Source organism: Protopterus annectens, chromosome 17.part0 (assembly GCF_019279795.1).
Source record: "Protopterus annectens isolate FY-2018-M chromosome 17.part0, PAN1.0, whole genome shotgun sequence".
Taxonomy (NCBI): domain Eukaryota; kingdom Metazoa; phylum Chordata; order Ceratodontiformes; family Protopteridae; genus Protopterus; species Protopterus annectens.
In genome coordinates, this window is record NC_056751.1 from 316,582,413 (window position 1) to 316,606,266 (window position 23,854).

Below are 23,854 nucleotides of genomic sequence, written 5' to 3' on the forward strand. Positions count from 1 at the left end.
CTAGGATGTCTGAAAAGGAGACATCCTCAGAGGGGGATCTTGGGGATCCCTCTGACTCATCTAAGTCAGTATCTGAAGTGAAAGACTCGGGGGAGTCTACGTGTTTCCTCTTACAGGTCCTCTTGCGCGGAGGATCCCCTGACTGATCGGGAGAATCCTCGGAAGAGGGGGTTCTTCCCAGTGGGGAAACCTGAGGCGGAGGATCTCTGGGTCCGGGAGCAAGAGAAATGGCAGAGATATCGACAGGCACCATAGAGGGAGGAGCTAAGGGAACAGACTGCAGGCTGAGTCCAGTGGCCAGCACACTCTTCATCACCTTGAAGGCTCCCCTCCCAGGGAGGTCCGAGAGAACCCGTTCCGAAGAACCAGGAACTCCAGGGCCCACCGAAAGGGAAGGCTCCGAGGCAGATGTCGGAGCCGAGCTCACCAAGGCCGAGGCTCCAAGGGGAAGAGCGGGGTCGGACAAGGGTCCGATGCCACTCACCCCTCGGAGGAGACCAGGGAAGCCCGACCACCGAATCCCTCTAAGGAAGGTCTCGAAGAGGAGATAAGAGTAGAGGCTGAAGGAGCAGAAGGGGGGGGTATCTGTCCCTCAGCCCTAGCAGAAACCATTCCCGAAGACTCCAACTCCAAACTCTGGGGTAGAGTCGAAGGAGGAACTGCAATGGGGTGTGGGCTACTAGTCGTCTGTTGAGACGGACTATGTAGCATCTGGGCCAGTGCCTGTGATTTTAATAATCTACTGACCACCCTCTCTAAATAATGGTCAGAAAGCCTGGATGACCTGGATGATCGGCTCCGATGGCTCCGTTCCGAGAGGAGAGGAGAGGCCAGAGCCGAGAGTATCGGTTCCAAGGAAGGGGACCTGGACCTCTTCCTCGAAGGAACCATCGGAGCCGACGAAACCATGGATGCTGTCGGAGCCGATAACTTTTCGGCACCGACAGAAGGTCTCGATGTATCGGCTCCGGCCGGAACCGATACAGACATAAAAGTAACGGTGTCGGCGCCGGTCGGCGCCGACACCGAAGCCTGAGCCACATGGTGATCGGAGCCGACACCGAAGTGGCCGAACCAGAATCGGCACCGACAGCCATCGGTGCCGAAGGTTTGTGCAAACCTTGATCGGCTCCAGCCGGAGCCGATCTCGACTCTGAAAGAGTCGGAGCCGAGGCCGCAGGCTTGGACACAGAAGCCTGGGCCTTGGAAGTCTTGGTTGGAGCCGACTTAGCCGGAGAGCCCTCCGGTTTAAGTAGGCCCCTCAAAATAAGCTTGTTTCTCCTTTCCTGCAGGACTCTCTGGCTAAAAGAATGACAAATCGCACAGGAGTTCTGCAGGTGGAGAGGTCCCAGGCAGTATAAGCAAGAAGTGTGACCGTCTGTCAGAGACATCTTCTGACAGCACGAGTCACACTTCTTAAAGCCTGAGACCCTTTCCTTAGACATGGTGTAACAAAAAACACACACACACAACACCTGTCCAAGAAAATATTATTATCCCAAAATTAAAGAAACACTAATGTCTCACATACACACACATGCCCTAACAAGGGGGGGGATGGGATGGGAGAAGGCCTGACTAAAAATTTTTAAGGAGAGAGGGAATTCTAGTCAGAAGGGACTAAAACTAGTCTAAAACTGTTAAAAATAACGTTTAAATAGAAAAAGGGGCAAAAACAGTAGTGTATAAATCACTTACCAGGAGCTGGTAAAAGGAGGACCTAATCAGCGAAGCGGCAAACGAGATCTGGGTACTTACCACCTTGCATCATGGGATATGGGGCTGCCTCGAGCTGGTAAAAGTGACTCTCGAGCTTAGCAAGTGCCGAGTCGGAGCCGAGGATCGGCTCCGAACCCATCAAGCAAGAATGAAGGCGAGATTGACAACTTAACATGTAAAGTTAATAAAGGTGTTTAATAATAAAAAAAAAAGAATAAGCATAAATGCAGACTAATCTTCAGTTTGGGAGAAACAAGGAAATAAAAATAAAAATCCAGTCCAGCAGTTACAGTTTGGCTGGTGTTCCAAACAAAACATCTGTATTCACTGATCATCCCACAGTCTCCATTTCAGCTTTTGACATACTAAAGCTTTGCTCAATCAAACAATAACTCATGCAGCTCAGTTAGGCTTCTTCAGTGATGCAGTTTTCACAAACATTCTGTTTTTCAGCATTGGTTTTCCTTTTCTACGGTGGTGAATTGCTCAAGCACACAGCATTCTACTTTTGAGACAGATGCCAGACGGCAGCAACAGCTCGAGCTAATCAGTTTAAAAGCATTTAACTCTCAGAAAGCTGCTAACTATACAAAATCTTGAAAGGTCTCACAGCCCACCCACATCACAAAAAATACCTTAACACTGTCACAGAAATAATCAACGCAATGAGAAGCAGATATTAGAGGTTTAAGTGACCCTTAACATTCTCTGTGAGAATGTATAGTCTGGTTCTACTATGATTAAAACAGTTGCCAAGGAATGCTCAACTAAACATGAAAACTACAAGAATCAAAAAACACTTACTCTTCTCTGTGATGAAATGTTGCAGTATTTTAGCTAGGTATCCACTCACATGTAAATCCTCCATTGCACCAGGACAGTTAGGAATTAAAACAGCATGGTATCTAGCACCTGAAACAAGAAAAATAAATATTAACAGAATAACTTACTATGTGGGACACCAGACCCTTCAATATACTGTAACTCAGTTTCTACACGTCATTTTTCTTTCACTTCTCAGATTATTCAAACTAATAGTTTTCATTCTGCTGTTCCACTGATATTCCTACCCAGCTAGTGCATCCTGAAATTAACCAATAAATAAACTATTAAAATAATAACAACTGTTACCCTACTGGTTAACAAAAACTGAACTTTTGAGCATCATTTGTTCGAGCTCCTCCACAGGAAATCACTGCTGGTCAGATGTGCCGACAATGATGCTCTTTTTGGGGAGGGTAATTAAACCCCTTCTTTAATTTGGTGCGATCATGGAGATAGGATATATCATTTTCGGGACAGGTGTGTGGAAAGCTTGTCCTCCAAATCAAGTGTGTAAGGGGGCATGCCCCTCTGCAAAAAACACTTAAAAATGTGTTTTTCAGATATTTTTTTTTTCAGGAATGGATTTCAGGGATTCTGATAACTGTTAGGTTGAACTTCATCTACTCATAGTAAAAGCTAAAACCACTGAGACATACTTAACTTCAAGATGGCTCTTAAGCATATTAGAAATTTCTACAGCCGCGGTGGTGCAGCAGTAGCGTTGTTGATTCACAGCAAGAGGTTCTCCTGTTCAATTCTCAGCTGGAGTGCCTTCTGTGTGGAGTCTGCATGTCCTCCCTGTGGTCGAGTGGGTTCGACAGACATGCGTTAATGGGCGTGCCTTCGCGGAAGGTTGGGCGTCAAGCTGGCAACTCGGCACCATAAAACTTTACTGACAATCAATAGCGGACCAGAGTTCCACTGTGAAGACCCCTAACCGGGAAAAGCCGAAAAGGCAAACATTAACCTTTTTTTTCTGGGACCAAGGTGGTAGTTTTAAAGTCACCTGAGCATGCATATAGACAGCATAGTTAAATGTAGATACAATAACAGCAGCAGTAATGGCGCATGACACACATCCTGCAGCAATCACCTCAGGGGATCCAGCACTAGGACAGCATTTAATCAGGATAGATTGGAAAGCAATGCAGAAGTAAAGCAACATATTCGGAAATGTCCCACAGGTGAAAGAAAAAGCAGAAAAAAAATACAGAAACATTGGATACCTTGTAAGATCACCTTCTCAAGTTACATTCTTCCCCCTTAAACTAGACTAGCACCACCTGGTAAAAAGTACGGAAAGATGACAGCACTGCAGCAGAACAAACTATAACAGCTCCAGCTACCAAGATACAGAATGCTAATTACAATATATCAAGTCCCAGAAAGTACAGTTTTGTATCTACCATAAATGTAGATGTTCGAGTGCTAATACAGCTGCAGTCATAACAGATGGGTTCTCCTGCCGTCAGGCGGGTCCTCGGTCGGCCGAATTTCAAAGTCTAGGTCCGGCGTCGGTTGTCGTTGCTTCTTCCCTGACGTCAGTGCGACAGGGGGTATAAAGGAACTAGCCAACGCCATTTTCTTCAGTTTTTCTTGCCCCAGATGTGAGGTGCCCCCAGAAGGAAGGCAATAATAAATTTGTGTGATAATGCAGTGCTATATAATCAAAATACAGTAGTTGCAAGCAAATACATTATAAATGAAAACCCCAATCAGGTTGTATGAGGATGGGTTGGCCTATAGGCCTGTCCCAAGAGGGGAAGGAGGGAGGGAAACCTGGACTGCACCTGTATTAGCACTCGAACATCTACATTTATGGTAGGTACAAAACTGTACTATGTTCATCGTGCATACAGCTGCAGTCATAACAGATGGGTAGAATCCCAAAGCTAAGAAAGGGGTGGTAGGCACTAGTTGGAACTAGGAGGAGCCAAAATGCCCTGCAAGACTGCAGTGGCAAAGCCTGCTCTAGATTTGGAGTATAATGGTAGGTTGTAGTGCTTGGGGAAGGTATGCACAGAACTCCAAGTGGCTGCTTCCAAAATATCCTTGGTAGGAACTCCTCTGAGGAAGGCTGCAGAGGTGGCTGTGGCACTGGTGGAATGAGTTCTAATGCCTGTAGGAACAGTTTTGCCATGAAAGGAATAGCAAAAGCGTATGCAGTGGGCTATCCATTTTGAGATTGTCTGTTTGGAAATTGGCTTCCCTTGAGCTCCTACTGCATAGGCCACAAAGAGCTGTTCTGATTTTCAGAAAGGCTTTGTTCTGTCCAAATAATAACGCAGCTGTCTGTGGATGTCCAAGGAATGTAGTAATCTCTCCCCTTTGTTTTGAGGATTAGGATAAAAGGTAGGTAAATGTATGGCCTGATTTAAAGCTACCATGGATACAACTTTAGGCATAAAGGACGGGTTGGTTCGTAAGGAAACTCTGTCCTGATGGAAGATGATAAAAGGCTGGACAGCCATGAGAGCCTGTAGTTCTGAAACTCTATGAGCTGAGGTGATAGCCAGAAGGAAAGCTGTTTTCCAGGACAAATATTGCAAATCTGATGAGGCAGCTGGCTCAAAGGGAGGCAAGGTCAATTTTTCCAGAATGAAATTAAGATCCCAAGCAGGTATTGGTTGTTTCCTTGGAGGCCTTAAATTCTTAGCCCCTCTGAGGAACTGTCTTAAGAGAGGGTGAGAGAATAAAGGTGGATCAGTGTTGTATTCTGCAGAAATGGCTGAGGCATGTATTTTGAAGGAGGAGAAAGAAAGTCCACTGCTTAGCAGTTCAGCCAAATATTGTAGTATTTGAGGTAAATTCAGTTTTCCGGGATCCTGGCTCTTTTTCTCATTCCAGACACAAAAACGTTTCCATTTTGCGGTGTAAGCTTTTCTAGTTGATGGCCTTCTGGCCTCCAAAATGACATCCTGCACCTCCTTGGAGGGTAGGGCCTGTTGAGATGCTAAGGAATCTTCCACGCAGCTAGAGTGAGTGTTTTTAGCTGGCTGTGAAGAGTTTTGAAACTGTGCTGAGTCAGAAGAAGAGGCATTAGAGGCAGGGTCCATGGTGGGGAATGCGTCAGGCTCCTCAGGAGTAGGTACCAGTGTTGCCTTGGCCAGTCCGGAGCAATGAGAATCATCTTTGGTCTGTCTGCTTTGGTCTTTAATAGAATTTTGGGCAGCAGAGGAAGAGGAGGGAAGGCATAAACTGTCATTGATATCCAACTGAAAGAAAGAGCGTCCACTCTCCAGGCCTTTGGATGGAAGATCCTTGAGCAGAATTTTGTCAATTGATGATTCTTGTGGGAGGCAAAGATATCTATATCTGGCCTTCCCCATTCTTGGATTATTTCTGTAAAAACTTTTGGATGCAATTTCCATTCGTGTGGATCTGTCATATTCCTGCTTAGGTTGTCTGCCAGCGTGTTTTCCTTGCCTGGCAAGTACTGTGCTTGTAATTCCATTTGTAAGTCCATGGCCATGTTCCAAAGTGACATGGCCAGTCTGCATAGGGGGTAAGAATGTATTCCTCCCTGTCTGTTTATGTACCACATAACTGTGGTGTTGTCCGTTCTTATCAATAATTGACCTGGTTGTAGAAGGTCCTTGAAAGCTATAATAGCATTTATTACTGCTAGCATTTCTTTTTGATTGATGTGAAGGTGCTTTTCTTTTTGGGACCATTTGCCCTGAATGCCGAACCGATCTGTCATGTGCGCCCCCCAGGCATAGTCTGAGGCGTCTGTTGTGATGACTTGATTTGCTTGAGGCTTGCTGAATGGAAGACCTGTGTTTGTTTGACATGCTTGAGCCCACCACAAAAATTCCTTCTGCAGACATGGAATTAGTGGTATTATTGTTTCCAAACTGTGGCTGTGTTGAGACCATATGTTTTTCAGGTACCATTGTAGTTTCCTCATATGCAGCTTTGCACATGGGATTAGTAAGATGCAAGATGCCATGAATCCCAGAGCCTGCAGGATTTTCCTTGCGGTCAGCCTGGTGCAATTTGCTAGTGTTCTGAGGTATTGTATTAGTTGCCCCTGCTTCTCTGGCGTGAGGTAGGCCATCTGGGTGTTTGTGTCCAAATTGGCACCCAGGAAAATTATCTTCCGAGAGGGTATTAGCCTTGATTTCTTTTTGTTGACTGTGTATCCCAGAGATTTCAATAACATTATTACATAAGCCAGATGTCTCAGAAGAATGTGCTTGCCGTCCGCTTGGATCAGGCAGTTGTCCAAATAGGGGTATATTTGTATCCCTTGAAGTCTGCAGTAGGCAATTACTGATGCCAGGCATTTTGTGAATACTCTGGGTGCAGTAGATAAGCCAAAGGGCAATGCAGAAAATTGATAATGGGTTGAACCCGCAATTTTGTCTGATTGGGACATGCAGGTATGCCTCCTTGAGGTCCAATGTTACCAGCCAAGACTCCTTGCCCAGCATGGGAAGAAGTTGCTGTAGAGTGAGCATCTTGAATTTTGGTACGAGTAGAAATGTGTTTAGGATGGATAGATCCAAAATAGGTCTCCAATCTTTTCCCTTCCTTGGCACCAGAAATAGCCTGGAATAAAAACCTTGACCTTGTTCGTGCGTAGGCACCTCTTGAATAGCTTTCATGTTTATGAGATCTGTAATTTGCTTTTGTGCCTCTGCCCTTTGATTGTGTGGCAGGTTTGGCATGCCTCTCATTTTTGGAAGGGTGTGAAAATGGAATTTGTAGCCTCTGTTTATAATGTCCAGGATCCATTTGTCCTTTGTGACAACATGCCAATTTTTTGGAAATAATGCCAGCTTTCCTCCTAAGGGGGCTGCCATTTGAAACCTGGTTGGCATGCAAAGGGGAAAGTCATTGGGTTTGCTTTCTGAAAGATTGCGAGTTATCCTCACCACCTCTTTGTGTAGGAGCTTGCCGTTGTCTGCCTCTATACGATCCTTGGGATTGTCCTCTGCCCCTCGGGCGCCTGTATCTGCCTCTTTGGGGTCTGTCTGTGGCAGGAAAGGACCAGTTTTTGGAAGGCCAATTTCTACTAAAACGTGGGGATTGAACCTGTAGAAATTATTTCACAGTTTGCATTGATTTAGCCTTTTCCTCCATTTTCCTTAATACCTCCTCAGCATTAGCACCAAATAGTACATCTTTTTGAAGAGGGGCGTCTAGTAATTTAGCTTTGACATGATCAGGCAAGGCTTGTTCCTTGAGCCAGGCATGCCTACGTATGACTGACCCTGTAACAGCAGCTCTACATGAGGCCTCTAGAGCATCAAAACCACATTGATAGGTAAACCCACTTGTTCTGCACTATGCATCAAATCCTGCAACTCCTTCAAGTCTGGTTGTTCAGGTTGTGACATTTTACTCTTCAATTGTGATAACAAAAACTGTTGGTATTTTAGCATATGAAACTGACAGTTTAAGGCCCTCATGGATAAGGTAGCCGAGGTATATACCTTTTTCCCTCACCTTTCTAATGATCTGGAATCTCTCTCGGAAGGCAATGGATTTTTGGCAATGGAGGCCTTAACTCCCTTGGGGCCCTGTGAGATGGTTTCTGGGTCAGCAGCATGGCTTTTGTAAAGAAATTGGTGTGAGTCAGGAACCCTGTAGTACCTGTCAGGCTTAACTAAAGCTGGAGGTAGAGAGTCCGGGTTAAGGCAGGCCTCCGAGTAAACATCATCTAGGATGTCCAAGACAGGAGGTATAGCCAGAGGCCTATGCTGAGGTAACAAGAGAAATTCCCTGAGTCTTTTCTTGGAATCTGAATAATCCTGGCCTTCCCAGTGGAAGTGTTCCCTTAAGGTATGCAAAGTTTCCCCAAATGAGTAATCCTCAAGGGAGGATACAGAAGGGATGGACTCCTCCGCATCAGAGTCTTCAAAAGGGGAGTAAGAATGTTCCTCATCATCAGAGTTCTCTGAAATAATGGAGCCCTGATCAGAGGAGGGGGAATCTTCCTCCACTCTGGGCCTTTTGTCTGGTGGGGGCTGAGAACCTCTGATTAGAGTAATTAAATCCTCAGCCATTTTAAGCATCTGTTTCTTAGGCATGGGGCCTGGAGATGGGCCCTGTGTAGCTGGTCTCTTAGGGTGCATGGTTGATTTAGACTTTGTGAAAGCCTTGATGGAGAAAGAAGAGGAAGGTCTGAAGACACCTTGAGTGGAGGTGGACCTGTCCACATTCTGAGTTTCAACGCCAAAAGTGGCTTCGGTATCTGTAGTTGGGTTGTGGGCCGAGGAGTCTGCGACCTTGGGCACAGGAGACACCATCAAAGAAGTGTCGTCGGTAATCAGGGGCTGCGTAGGTGCCTCATTGAGAACCGGACCACGTGTAGTCGGCTTTGGCGTGGTGTCGGTAGAGGCCGCGGACCTCGTGTGTCAGTCCTTGTCTTTGCGTTTTTTAGACAAAACCGGAGTCGGAGTATCTGACGACATAGTATAGTTAATTGCTTTCCCAAAATAATGCTGGGCGAACTCCGCCCGACGCTTAATAGTGCGTTTGTTGAATGTAGCACAAAAGCGACAGACCGAGACGTCGTAGTCTGGGCCTAAACAAGGTATACAGAGGGAATGGAAATCCTTATGCGGTATTTGCTTCCCACAAGAAATACAATTATTAACTTTGTCTGACATCGGTCTGAGGCAAGAAAAGTTTCCCCAACGGGGTACTTAGCTTTTAAGAAGACTTCGGTTTCCAAATATCGTAATTTCAGGAGCTGGCCGACCGGCACTTGCGAACTGCTTCTGCTTCAGGCACCGCGCGGCAAGAAAGACTGAAGAAAATGGCGTTGGCTGGTTCCTTTATACCCCTGTCGCACTGACGTCAGGGAAGAAGCGACGACAACCGACGCCGGACCTAGACTTTGGAATTCGGCCGACCGAGGACCCGCCTGACGGCAGGAGAACCCATCTGTTATGACTGCAGCTGTATGCACGATGAACACTGTCAACAGAAGTATAATGTCAGGGAAGCCTATGAATTGAGCAAACCATGGGTATCATGTCCAGCTCCTGTATTACTGTTTTGTGGGGGAGGTGCAAGCCGCCTCACCTCCACACCCATGACACTTTAATATTTTCACTACAGGATAGCACAACCTGGTAAAGGCAGGCTGGTCTAGGACTTGGAATAAATATCATCGTCGATCCTTTTGAATCTTTTTAAAGTTTTTTTTCAAGTTTTTAGCTTCTAGTATTTAGACCTTGAATTTGAAGAGTTTTCTGCTTCTTTGTACAGAGCTGAGCTGAGGTGGGCTACCAGCCACAACTCTAAGCTGAGATACCAGACAACTAGAAGCTTCTGAGCTTCCAAAAAAAATATGTTGCCTGTTTTTTTTTTTTTTTGCTTATTTATACTATTTACTGCACTTTTTTATTGCCTGATGCCTGCTTTTATACCTTATTTATTTACTGTGTACTAATATAATGTAATTGTCTGCTTTACTGTGCCTGTTAAATGGAATTTTATTGATGTTTTTACTGTTTACAAAGCCTTTTTGCTAGTTTCACTAGTATTTAATGGTATTTTTCACTGTTTTTAAGCTATCTGTTCTGCTTGTTCTGGTTTTCCCACTAAGCAGTGTTTAAATAACAGATCTGTTAACTGTTTAAAACATTCTTTAGAGTCTCTGCTGATTTTCTGCTGCAGTCATCACTAAATGTAATCTTGGGTATTCACTAGCATTTCTATGGTATTTCATTGGGATGAAACGGCTAGGCTTAAAATGACCTCTGGGTCAATAGCCTAGTAATCTCCTATGATCATGTGATCCTATGAGTGCAATACTAGGGTTCATATAATCCTAGTAATGCACTTCTCTTCAAGGCTGTATGACCTCAGAAGATATTAAAGTAACGAGGGTGAGGGGAAACGATTTCCACCCCACATCAAGACAGAGAAGTTTGCTCTTTCACAATAATCTGATCACACTACAAGACATACAGTTGTTTCTGTAGACCCATCTGTTGCATATATTTCATTATGATAATGTTGATCTGCAGAGATTTTGAGGCATGAAATTTCATACACATCATTCCTGGTTTCAATAGCCTGTGCTATGGTAATTCAACAGGAACTCTGAACAACACAGATGTTGTGGAAAAAGACAATAAAGGGCAATACTGCTCTAAGTGTGCCTGTACCATGACTGTCAAATCTGGCTGTACCTCCAAGTATGATTTATTTGACTGTTAAATCTGGCTGTACTTAAGATAAAATGCGACAAATGTAATAAAATAGTATGGAATTAGTTAACCACTTAGAAAAATGTTGGTGATTTTATCTTCCTTTGAAATTCTGGCAAAGACAAAAAAGACTGGCTCCTTATGAAAAAATATTTTATTTCCTTTAGGTAAATTACAGTTGCATATAGGTTCATAGATTAGTACTAAGCTAACTGCCCTTGTGAGCCATTTTAAGCCTAGCTAATTATCCCTCGTGAGACTCAAACCCTGCACCTTGTGTTTGTAAGGCAAACACCTTAACCATTTGGCCACCCTCCCAACCCCTATCTACACTGAATAAATGCAGGACTGCTATGGTATGTTAACTCACAGAGGGTAAGACTGACAAATTATTAAGACTGCTGAAAGGCACTTATGTCTTTATGAATCTAGGGATTATGTGGACTGCAACAGCCTAAAATCCACATTCGTGCTCACTCCTTCCCCTTTTTCTACTCAGAAAAACTATGGGAAAATATCATATGAAAATTTCTGTTGGTATTACCTTTCTTTCATTAGCTTAATCTTGTTTTACTTTCAGGTACTGGCATAGTACATACGGGGTATGTAATTTAACTTTAAAACATTTTCTCATTAAAAACTGTGTAGGAGAAAGCTCCTACAGGTTTGTAAAAGCTGTCATCTACACTGTTATCTCTATCTCTGATAACATCTCTAACCTCTATTCCATCACAAAACATATTTTCTCATCTGTAGAAAAATGGCTAACTGAACACCAACTTATACTTAACCCCAAAAAGACTAAGCTCCTACCTTTCCTTCCCAAATCCCTCTCTCACCACAAATCCACTTTTGCCATTCTTTCTCTTTCGATAAAACTCCCATCACAGCTGATCCCCACACCAAATTACATGGAACTATAATTAACGACCAGCTAAAATTTGACATCCATATACGACAGTGCATTTAAAAAAAAAAAAAAAAAAAAAAAAAAAAACCAAAAGGTAGGCCTTCTCCACAGAAATAAAAAAATTCCTAGCTCCCAAATCCAGACCTTCGCTTGCTCAAGCCTTTCTCCTCCCTTCCCTTCTCTACGCCTCTCCTTATCCTTACCGCATCTCCAGTCATCACTCCTATCCAAACTTGAACAGGCTTATAACAGCATTGCCAGATTTGCCTCGCCCTGAACCAACTCCAATGGCTTGAATTCCCCCAACTCCTGCTTCTCTCACAGCTCCAGCTCACTCAATCCCTACTAAATAAATCCTTGGCCTGTCCCTCACTCTCTTCATTAGTATCCCACTATACTCCAGCTAGCCCACTTCGTAGCTCAGACCAGAACCTTCTAGACATCTATAAACCTCACAAACATACTGGCAAACTCCTGTAGAGACATTGTGTCTCCCAAGCCTGGAATAGGCTACCCCTTTACATACTCAACATCACAAGTACCAATTGATTCAAATCTGAACCTGTTCTTGCCATAATCCTCCATGAACTCAAGTACCTCTTCTTGCCATAACTTCTTCTAAATCTATGTTTTCAACCTGTCAAAGTCTTACACTAGAGCTTACTCATCCATGTAAAAAATACCCTCTGAAACTCTACACTTCACTTAACAATAAACAGTGATTTTAGACTAAAACATGGCAATCAAAGTAGTTGTTAAACTATACTTTGCATACACTTTGGATTCATTTGATACCTCTGATGTATTAATTAATCAGTGAACTGAGACTTGAGCATGAAACTTGAACTAAGTTGTTAAACTTTATCTTGCATATACTTGATTTAAATTTGAACCTCTACTGTGTACTATACTCTGTTATCTTTATTGTATCTCATTTCATTTTTTTCTCTCCTGTATGAACAATGTTAAATTCTTATATTTCACTGTACTGTAATCGTTATACTGAACTATTGTATTTCTGGAGCTTTTCTCCTCAGGTTTCCACTGAAAATGGGCCAATGGCTCAGTTGGACTAACCCAGTCAACAAATGGCAAACAAATAAATAAATAAAAGTATACTTCTGTATTCTAGAATTAAAAAATAGCAATCTGAATTTGGGTATGAAACATACTCAAGAACAAAAACATCATTTTATTTCAACAGCCAAAGCAATAGTTCTACTACTGCACATAAGGAGGACCAGACTCTAGCTGTTAATAGTACAATGCCATTATCAGTTTTCTTTATCACATTTCAGAATGGACCATTAATTCTACCTGCCCAATGCTATGTGAATATCTAGGTCTTGACTTGTTTACCCCCTTAATATGGCTCCCAAGTTAACTTGGCACCATGACAAAAGGCCTTAATTATGGGTGCCAAGACAACTTGGTTTTAGGATATCATTTTTTAATTAGTATTGATTTTAAATTAAAATAAAATCCCTTGTTCATTATGCCACTGTGACAATTAAACCCAAAAGGAGAGTGTATACTATTTGTTAGCATTATGTCTCACTTATATCCCATAATATTAACTGGACAGGGGAGGCCAATGTTTGTCCTATCACTAACTCCTCTAAAAATATGAGATTAGTTCTTAACAGTAACCTAGCCCAGGCCTGCCCATCATTCTCTATGTAGTAGAAACAAATGCTGCAAGTATTTATTCTTCATTCTTTACTGGTGTTACTGGCATGAAGCCAGATAGATCTGACGGCAATGGTAATATTCAACACTACCCTCAGCACAAGACACTACCATTTAGTTTTATTTACTTTTATTGCAAATGGCAGAGAGGGCAAGATCCCTACAGCATCAAGATAAAATACTTTACTGTGGCCATTTTTTTTCTTTTGCAATTTTAGTTTTTCATGCAAGTTTTGGCAATCATTCATCACCGGTGATTACCAGAAGTTGTTGTCTTTTGGGATCAGTAATCTGTGAATGAAAGCAAAGGGAAAACTAGGGTGATTACAAAATGACTACACCCGTGGTTTAGTGGAGGTGGGAAAAATGTATATCGTCTAAGCTAAAATACGTTACAATGATCAGTTGTTCTTTCACTTTCTTGGCAATCTAACATCACTGGGGTCCATGGAAGATGGTTATCTTTTGGAAGGGAGGAAGGAAGGCAGAGTCTGTATGAAAGTACAGGAGAGTTATGTGATCTGGTTAGCATCAGAGCAGTGTACTTGTCTATGAACAAGTTGAAATTAATTACTGTGGCCACCATGCCTTTCACTTTTTTCTGAATTACACATTAAAAATGTGTACAGAAGGTGGCTATCTTGCTTTGGGTGCAGGTTGTGTATGAACATAGAGGAAAGTTTCACAATTCAAGCAAAACAATCACTGACATTGATAGTCTAGATGGTGGAGGTATGCATACATACCCAAGTACAGTTTCATACAAGTTTTGGCAATCATTCATCTCAGGTGATTACCAGAAGTTGTTGTCCTTTGGGGTCAGTAATCTGTGAATGAAAGCAAAGGGAAAACTATGGTGATTACAGAATGACTACACCTGTGGTTTAGTGAAGGTGGGGAAAATGTGTAGGGTCTAAGCTAAAATATGTTATAATGATCATTTGTTCTTTCACTTTCTTGGCAATCTAACATCAGAAGGTCCATGGAAGATGGTTATCTTTTGGAAGGGAGGAAGGAAGGTAGAGTCTGTATGAAAGCACAGGAGTGTTACATGATCTGGTTAGCATAAGAGCAGTGTACTTTGTCTATGAACAAGTTGAAATTAATTACTGTGGCCACCATGCCTTTCATTTTTCTAACAATTACACATTAAAATATGTAGAGAAAGTGGTTATCTTGTTTTAGGTGCAGGTTGTGTATGATCGTAGAAGAGAGTTTCACAATTCAAGGAAAACAATCACTGACATGGATAGTCTGGATGGTGGAGGCATGCATACATGCCCAAGAAAGTACAGTTCAGCCTACTTACTGTAAGTGCAGATGTTAAAGTGTCTTCACTGCTGCAGTAATAACTCCTTGGGATTTCCTGCTGTGGAAGTTCTTGGCTAGCCTGAATATTAAAAACTTTAATATTCTCCTTTTGGACTGGCATATGCAGCCTCCCCATGTCAGGGTATAAAGTTCACCAGCTAGCACTACACTTCCAGGTCTTTCTTCCCTCTCACAATTGGAATCCACACACTAAGCCCTAGGCCAGGAGCACCAAACAACCCCACTGTCCCCAGCTAGGAGTGATTATGGGGACACAAAGGAAAAGAAAAACTAAAAGGGGAGGGGACCTACAAAAAAGGAAAGAGGATAGGGATGCCACCCCAGCTAATAGTTGAAACAATGGAGAAGTAAGGACAATGGAAATAATGACACTAGAACACCTACATTTATGGTACGTAGACACAAATGTACTCTGCTCATCATACTTCATTGTTGCAGCCATATGTCCTTGGGAAGATTCCAAAAGATGAAGAGATGGGAGGAAAGCAAGTTAAAGCGAGGAGGAAGAAAGTAGGCCCTGTACAAATGCAAAGGCAGAACCTGTTCTGGCTTTGGAGGGAAGGAGATAGGTTGTTTTGTTTAATGTGTGGACTGATAACCATTTGAGTAACTGAGTATTTCTCTGGTGGGCACTCCTCTGATGAAAGCAGCAGTGGTGGCAGTGGCTCTGATAGAGGGAGTTCTAATGTGATGCCTGCAACTGTTGCAGTTGGACCTCTTTACAAATGGTCTGTTTGATAACAGGTTTACCTAATGCACTAGGTGCAAAGGTTACAAAAAAAATGAACAAACTTTCTGAAATTTTTAGATCTGTCCAAGTGATATCTGAGCATCATCTGAGGAGTGTAAAAAATGTTCTGAGGGTTTGGAAAGAAGGCAGGGAGATGAATGGTCTGACTTAAGCATACTTCAGTATTAATTGTAGGCATAAAAGTGTGACAGTTCTCAGGGAACCAAGGGCAAATTACAAGTAAAGGTTGATGACTCTTTCTGGAAACAAAAACAGTAAACCTTTTTGATTTTGAAATGTACCATTTTCTAGAGCTGGACTTACTTGCATCTTTTAACATAGATAAGACATCCCTGTTGAATACTGGACCCTGAGAGAGAAGGCTCATATAATCTGGGCTACCAACTTCAGGTTGGTTGGTCATGTTGGGGTGCATGGTATTTCTTTCCCTTGCTTTGGGTCATGAGGTCCACATCTAGTGAAAGCAGCCATGGTTCACATATGCTCAAATTGTGCAATAGGGGAAACCAATGTTGCCTTGCCCAAAAGGGTACTATCAAGATCATCCTTTGACCTTCCTCCATGATCTTGATTAGTAATCTGTGGATGAGAGGCATGGGAGGGAACAGACCTATCCATGTGAAAAAAGTTTCCATCTTCCAGGTCTGATGGTCTCTGGCCCTTGCACAATACCTTGGTAGCTGCCCATTTTGTTCTCAGGAAGAAAGGGCTACTTCTGGTACATCTTACAACCTTGTGATCTTGGAGAAAATTAACTTTTTAGTATCCGTTCATAAGGGTCTAAAGAAGACCTACTCAGGTATTCTGCCAAACTGTTGTTCTCCCAGGAGGTACTGTGTGATTGGGTGCAAATCCATATTTTCTGCCTTTCCCAGAGCGGCATGGCTAGGCAGCAAAATGGGTAGGAGTGGGTACCTACCTGTTTATGTACCACAAGACTGTGGTGTTGTCTGTCCATATCAAAAAGTCACCAATTTCCACAACTGTTTTGAATGGTGTCAAGACCCAGTAAACGGCCACCATTTCCTTTAGAATTATGTGTTTTCATAGAAGAGCTGTGTCCCACTGTCTCTGTACTTGACCTGTTGAGTGTGTGCACCACTCCAGGTCTGAGGTCATAATCTGGTGGCCTGAGTGGCACTGGAAGTGGGACACCTTCATTATGTAGGCTGGCATCTAGTCACAATGAGAACTGTTTTTTTTTAGGCATGGAAGAAGCTTTATTCTGCAACATAAGACAGTGCCTATGCTGACACCAAATATTCTTTAGGGTAGCATTGTATTTTCCACATACGCAGCTTAACAAGGGGAATAATCAGGATGCAAAGATGCAACGAATCCCACAGCCTTGAGGATCTCTTCAGCTATCACTAATACCTGCTGGCAAATATTTTGGAAGTATGTGGTTAGGTAGTGGACGTTATCTTGGGGAAGAGAGCCATTTGTTCTGTGTTTAGTAAGGCCACAGAGAATAACAGTCTCTGATGGGTAGAGCGTTAGATTGGACTTTCTTAGGTTCAGCTTGAAATCCAGTAATCATTTATTTTTCCCCTAGGGGGACTGGTTCTATGGAACCCGAATGTAGAAAAATGTTGACTTGTCTGTGCCTCCTTGAGCTGTCCTTTTGTGACTGATGAGATAGGGCTTGGAACTGAAAGGCAAGTAAACTGCTCTTATGATTTGGAGGACCTATTCGTGTTGACAAATATTTATCTACTTGTCTAAGAAAAGGGAAAGTCATCCGCTGAGCTTTATGGGGGATGGGGAATGGAGTGGAACTTAAGAGAGAACAGGACAGGAACTAGCTGAGTTATTGCTGCCTGCTGCTGGACCACTGGGATCAGAGTCTGCTAGGCTGGTCAACTTGTCTTCTCTTTAGTTGTCTGTATGGTCTTACTCTCCTGTTTCTCCTCCCTCTCCACCTGGCTTGTAAAGCAAGAAAGAAGCAGGGCTCGGAAGGGTAATAACTAAACCCCAGGGGCTATACCTGCAGAAAGCCCTTGACAGTCTAAAGGGACTTAGCTATATTCTCCTTTTTCTTAAATATGACTTGGGCCCTATGTATGAGCAGAAAGTGCTGAAAACTCTGCTGGAGAACACTTGAAGCTCAATAAATGTATAAAACAATCTTCAATATCAAAATATAAAACAAATAAGCTCTTTTGTCTAAAAGCATACAGACTTCTTCAGGGGCGGCCATGGTGGTGCAGCAGTTAGCATTGCCGCCTCACAGCAAGAGGTTCTCCGGTTCGATCCTCAGCTGGGATGCCTTCTGTGCAGAGTCTGCATGTCCTCCCTGTGGTCGTGTGGGTTTCCTCCGGGTGCTCCGGTTTCCTCCCACATCCCAAAGACATGCTGTAGGTGGATTGGACACTCTAAAATTGGCCTTAGATGTGCATGTGTGTGCCTTCTGTGGAAGGTTGGGTGCCAGGCTGGCAACTCGATACCATAAAACTCCTCTGCCAATCATGCATGGACAGGTGATACGCTGTGGTGAACCCTAACCGGGAAAAGCCAAAAGAAGAAGAAGAACAAGATACAGACTTCTTCAGATAAAACTTGCCAATTTTGAAATTTGCCCTTAAATAAGATTCTAAGTCACATGACAACTCCACTGCAAAAATGTCTCTAAACTCTTAAAGCAACAGTTGTCTAAAATCACAGACACAAATCTTATTCAACCTTAAGTGCATTTTGATTAACTCATATGCTAGTAACTCTTAAATTACAGTAATATAATAATATACATAAAAATGCATAATAAATAAAAAATAATAAAACAAATTGCAAACATGATCAACATTCAAATGCTTTCCTCTTAAGTAAGCCCTGTATTTATATAACTTCACTGAGTCCTTGGGGGAGGGGGGGGGGGGGTTTGAAGCATTCAAAAAAATCTACCATCAAATTTCCTTTTCTTCAATCAATAATTTCCAAGGACCACCCATAGGACTAACTTCCACTTTTTCTAAAATAAACAGAAATGATCGTTCAACCATTGCTTAATATGTTTACAGAGCGCATTTGTAGATTTAACCTTCCTTATTTCATAATTGTGCTCCTATATACGATCTCTAGGTTTGCGCTCTAATTCCCCAACATAAAAACTATTGCAAAGCTGGCATACAGCAGCATAAACAATCCCTTTTATGGCAGTTACATTTTCCAGGAATGCAAATCACATTATCACGGACTGAAAAACTACTGCACACAAAAATAAAGGGACAGTGGGGATACGCACCATATTTGGACATATACCCCGTAGATGTTTTAACATTCGAGTCCCCTATACTACTATAAATATTCCTAAAACATGTGCCTTTTTTGTAAACAATATTAGGCACAAAACGTAGATAATTAATTAAAGTTCTATTGTTCATAACAAACTGCCAATTCTTTCTGATTATATTACTAATCTTGGGACTGTCCCCTGAATATGTGGTTACAAAAGAATGTACAAAACTAGTTTGTTGCTGATGCATAAGGGTGTCATATGTACCAACATTATAGTCTATCATACTCAAATCATTCTCTACCCCACCTTCCACCATTTGCAAATTAGAATTTTTGTGGTGCAGAATTGGTGTGTAAATCCCTTTAATCATTTTCATTTTTACTTCTTCACTAACAGATTTAAGTAATAACTCGGGGTACTCTTTATTCAAAAACATAGTACAAAGTTCTTCTACCTCTTTGTGGAAGTCACAATGTCTAGACACCATCCTTGCTGCCCCCATGATTTGGCCTTATCCATGGCCTGCTTTTGGTACTGAGGGTGGTAACTGGTGTAATGTAGGAACATATTTGAACATACAGGTTTCCTATAAATTTGACACACAACCTGCATATCCCCTAAAAATTCTCCTTTCTTAACTGGACATCCAAATATACATGTTCTGTACCAATTCTGTGTGAAAATTTTAAAAAAGGTGGTTGTATTATTGATGTAAGATATAAATTCATCAATTTTATCCTTACCATCTGTCCACGTTATATAGATGTCATCAAGAAAGTGGGCGTACATGCTCCAACACCCTTTATATTGACTTTTAAACAAAAGCCTTTCTTCCCGAGCATCCAAGACTATTTGCATATAATGGGCTGCATGTTGACTCCATCACTATACCCTTATTTTGATGGAAGTAATGGCTTTCAAAACAGATGTAATTATTGTGCAAACTATATGTATGAAAGCACAAAGGGTATTACTCCTATTCTGAATTAAATGCATACCCTCAGCTAAATATTCTGAAAAGCATTCTAAATCAGTGGTATGTGGGATGCAACTAAATAAGTCCTGTACATCAATCATGATAAAAACAATATTAGAAACATTATTTAGCTGACTCACCCTTTTCAGGAACTCCCATGAATCCTTACAAATATGATGAATGTTGTAAACATCTTGGTTCAACATTTTATCAATGTATTTTACTATAAAACTCGTTTTTGACGTGCCCACATTCACAATAGGTTGAAAGGGTGGACAACCCACATTTTTGTGGATTTTGGGCAAGCCTAATATTGCTGGAATCCTAGGTTCCTTGACAGATAAAAATTTATATCTGGGTGAATTTCAACCTGCATAAGCATATCATATAAAGCAACATCTATTTTATGATATGAAATATAGACCTCATTAATAGAGACTTCTGTATGACTGCTATCATACAATAAATCAAACATATGCCATTCATAGTCAAGCTGATGTATGGCGACAAGCCAACCACCTTTATCTGGGCACATAAATCGCAAATTCTGTTCTGTTCATGAAGTTTGGTGAAGCTAAGGCAAGGTTTTAATCAGATTACGAGTTATTAGCATATGACCCTAAAGAAATATGGTCAACATATAGGTTCATAGGTTCATACTAGGCTATCTGCCCTAGGGTATTTATAAGCCTAGCCAGAATGTGTTTGGCTTTCGCCACCCATTTTAAATTAATTTTGCTATGCCCTTTTTCGAGGTTAGTATACTGTGCCTCTGTCTAACAGTGACACAGAAGTGATACCCCGGTTAAACCTACGATCTCCCATCCACTCATCAAGATTCCTCTTGAAGAGAGGAAATGAGGGACTCTGCCTAACCTGGACTGGGATTTTATTCCAGAGTGAAGGGAGCATCTGGGTTATGAATCTGTCCCTCCAGCATGTCCTATTTATTTCAGTGCTGAGGTTAAAGTCTCTCGAGCGCATAGCTCGATGGGATTTGGATTTTCTGAGGTGCAGCATGTCCATTAATTCCGGGTTGGACATGGCTTTATACGTCAGGCACAGATCGCCCCTGAACAGGCGGTATGCCACTGAGTAGAGCTGGAGTTTATTTAACTGGGCAGCATATGGCATCTGTTTGAGCCCTTTGATCCTCTTGGTGAGGTACTTTTGGGGTCTTTCCAGTTGCTGCAGGTGTCTGGTAAGGTACATCCCAAAAGGGGCATTGTATTCAATTATGGGCCTGATGAGGGATGAGTAAAGAGGCACGATGACCTCCCCTGATCTAGATGTGAATCCCTTCATGATTAGGTGGGCTATATAAAATGTTTTTCTAACCACTTTGGCCACGTGGTTGTCAAATGAGAGACTGCTATCAACTTGGGTCCCCAGGTCCCTAATTACTTCTTCTGTACTTAATGGATTACCACCTATGTGGTAATTTGTGGGCACTTTGTTTTTGCCAAAGGGGATGACTATACACTTTTTGGTGTTTAGCTTGAGGCCATGGCTCTGGCACCAGTTGTCTGTTTCTATGAGGCCCTTTTGGAGGATGCTTGTGTCGGCTGGAGAGTCGATTACGGCGCCCAGTTTGCAGTCATCTGCGAACTTGGTCAACCACAGTCCTTCCGTGTTGGCCTGTACCTCCGAGAAATATATACCGAACAAGAGAGGTCCCAGGACTGAGCCTTGTGGGACGCCACTTGTAACTGGTTTGGAGTCTGACATGGCTCCAGCAATTCTAACCATGTGGGTTCTGTCCTTGAGCCAGTTTGCAACCCATCTAGTGACATAGGGGTTTATATTTAAGCTGGTGAGCTTATCTATAATGTAAGCTCATATTCATCAGAGTCTTAAGAATCAGAGGACTCCCTGGGAAGAATGGTCTTTCATGAATTCCATGTGATGCTGAGCCAGCCTGACAAAGTCCTGAGGATAGGACCGGTATGACTAAGATCCAGAAGGCCTAAGCTGAAGCAAGCTGGAAATAGCCTTATTTTATTTGGTGTTAAGTCTGGATTTCAGCATGGTATTGGATATTATCAGCCCAGGCCATGGACAGGCAGCTGCCAGATTACAGTTGCTTCCTTCCCCCTAAGATAGGAATGGAATGGGAGTCAGATACCAGGATCTGAAAAGTTATCATGAATCCATCTGATGCTGTGACTGAGTCCTCCAAACCACACAGACACTGAGGAGGCTGACAGTATAGCAGATTCTAAAACAGTCTTGCTAGAGGTCTAGCTGAATGCATATCTCCTTCAGTGATCACGAACCGGGGTGGGGGGGGGGCAGAATTACTGGATGGCAACCAACTGTCATCTGGTATCCTTTGGGTAATTGGATGCTTTGTCTTCTTCCTATAAGGAAAACCTGACTCAGCCTGAACAATGGATGCCATAGTGCATGAGGGCCACCAACATTCCCTTTCCTTTTCTAAAAATCTTTCCAAGGACTCAAGTCTATGCTTTACTGTTCTGAAATTAAAATGAGCACACCAAGGACACATTTGAACACACTGTGCTCCAGGCCCTGGCAAAAAAATAGTAGAAGTCCTAATTAGGGATTTGTTTCCCACACTCTAGACAAATATGTGACTTATTTAGTGGCAACTAATACAATTTAAATTGAGGTAAAGATAAAATCATTCCTCAACAGTGGATTTATCTTTTCTGATCTAAGTTCTTGTTTTGAACTGACCAACGACAATGCAAAAGTACATTTGGGTTCCAACAGCAAAACAGAGAGGAAAATATGGCACACTGACATCCTGGCATCATTTGGGGGCACACACTGGGTCAAACGGGGTGGATTAATGTCTTTGGTATTTGGACCAGCCAAGGACTTTCACATCTAGAATTCCGAAAGAGATATTACTGCGTCAGTGAACCACAATGAACATCGTAAGACTGAAAAAGTACTGCAGCCATTATTTCTTTCACTCTCCTCATAATCAGGCATCAAAGCTATGCTCAGAAAATGGATATTTTTTCAAACATGGTTGAGAAGCCATACTGTATGCACAAGTACAAGGTCATTACATGATCACTCATCATCATCATCATCTTCTTTCCGCTGTTCCCGTTAGGGGTTGCCACAGCAGATCACCTGTTTCCATTTTTTCCTGTCCTCTGCATCTTGCTCTGTCACACCACCCACCTGCATGTCCTCTCTCACCACATCCATAAACCTTATCTTAGGCCTTCCACTTTTCCTGTTACCTGGTAGCTTCATCCTTAGCATCTTTTTCCCAATATACTCAGCATCCCTCCTCAGCACATGACCAAACCAACGTAATTGTGCCTCTCTGGCTTTGTCTCCAAACCTTCCAGCCTGGGCTGACCCTCTAATATACTTATTCCTAACCTGTCCACCCTCGTCACACCCAGTGCAAATCTTAACATCTTTAATTCTGCCACATCCAGCTCAAACTCTTGCTTTTTTGTCAATGCCACTGTCTCCAACCCATATAACATAGCTGGTCTCACTACCCTCTTGTAGACCTTCCCTTTCACTCTTACAGGTGCTCGTCTGTCACAAATCACTCCTGACACTCTTCTCCACCCACTCCATCCTGCCTGTACTCTCTTCTTCACCTCTCTTCCACACTCACTGTTACTCTGAACTATTGACCCCAAGTATTTAAACTCATCCACCTTCGCCACCTCTACTCCTTGCATCCTCACCATTCCTCTATCCTCCCTCTCATTCACACACATATATTCTGTCTTTGTCCTGCTGACCTTCATTCCTCTTCTCTCTAGAGCATATCTCCATCCCTTCAGGGTCTCCTCCACCTGTTCCCTACTCTCACTACAGATCACAATGTCATCTGCAAACATCATAGTCCACGGGGACTCCTGTCTGATCTCGTCTGTCAACCTGTCCGTCACCATTGCAAATAAGAAAGGGCTCAGAGCTGATCCTTGATGTAACCCCACCTCCACATTAAACGCATCCGTCACTCCCACCGCAGACCTCACCACTGTCACACTACCCTCGTACATATCCTGTACCACTCTTACATACTTCTCTGACACTCCTGACTTCCTCATACAATACCACAACTTCTCTCTAGGCACCTTGTCATATGCTTTCTCTAAGTCTACAAAAACACAATGCAACTCCTCCTGACATTCTCTGTACTTCTCCATCAACACTCTCAGCGCAAACATCGCATCAAGGTCATTACACGATCACTGCTGAATATAAATTATATGATGTGTTGGGAACCAGTGTGTGCATG

The 23,854-nt window shown here is 42.6% G+C and overlaps 1 protein-coding gene across 2 annotated transcripts in view; it reads right to left on the reverse strand.

Annotated features, from left to right (window-relative positions):
• GATD1 (glutamine amidotransferase class 1 domain containing 1) overlaps positions 1-23,854 on the reverse strand; it is a 519,450-nt gene that overhangs the window by 227,313 nt on the left and 268,283 nt on the right. For both annotated transcript variants that reach the window (XM_044059715.1, XM_044059716.1), the window contains exon 4: positions 2,524-2,631. In XM_044059715.1, the coding sequence (XP_043915650.1) occupies positions 2,524-2,631 (108 nt within the window). The remainder of the gene's footprint in view (positions 1-2,523; positions 2,632-23,854) is intronic.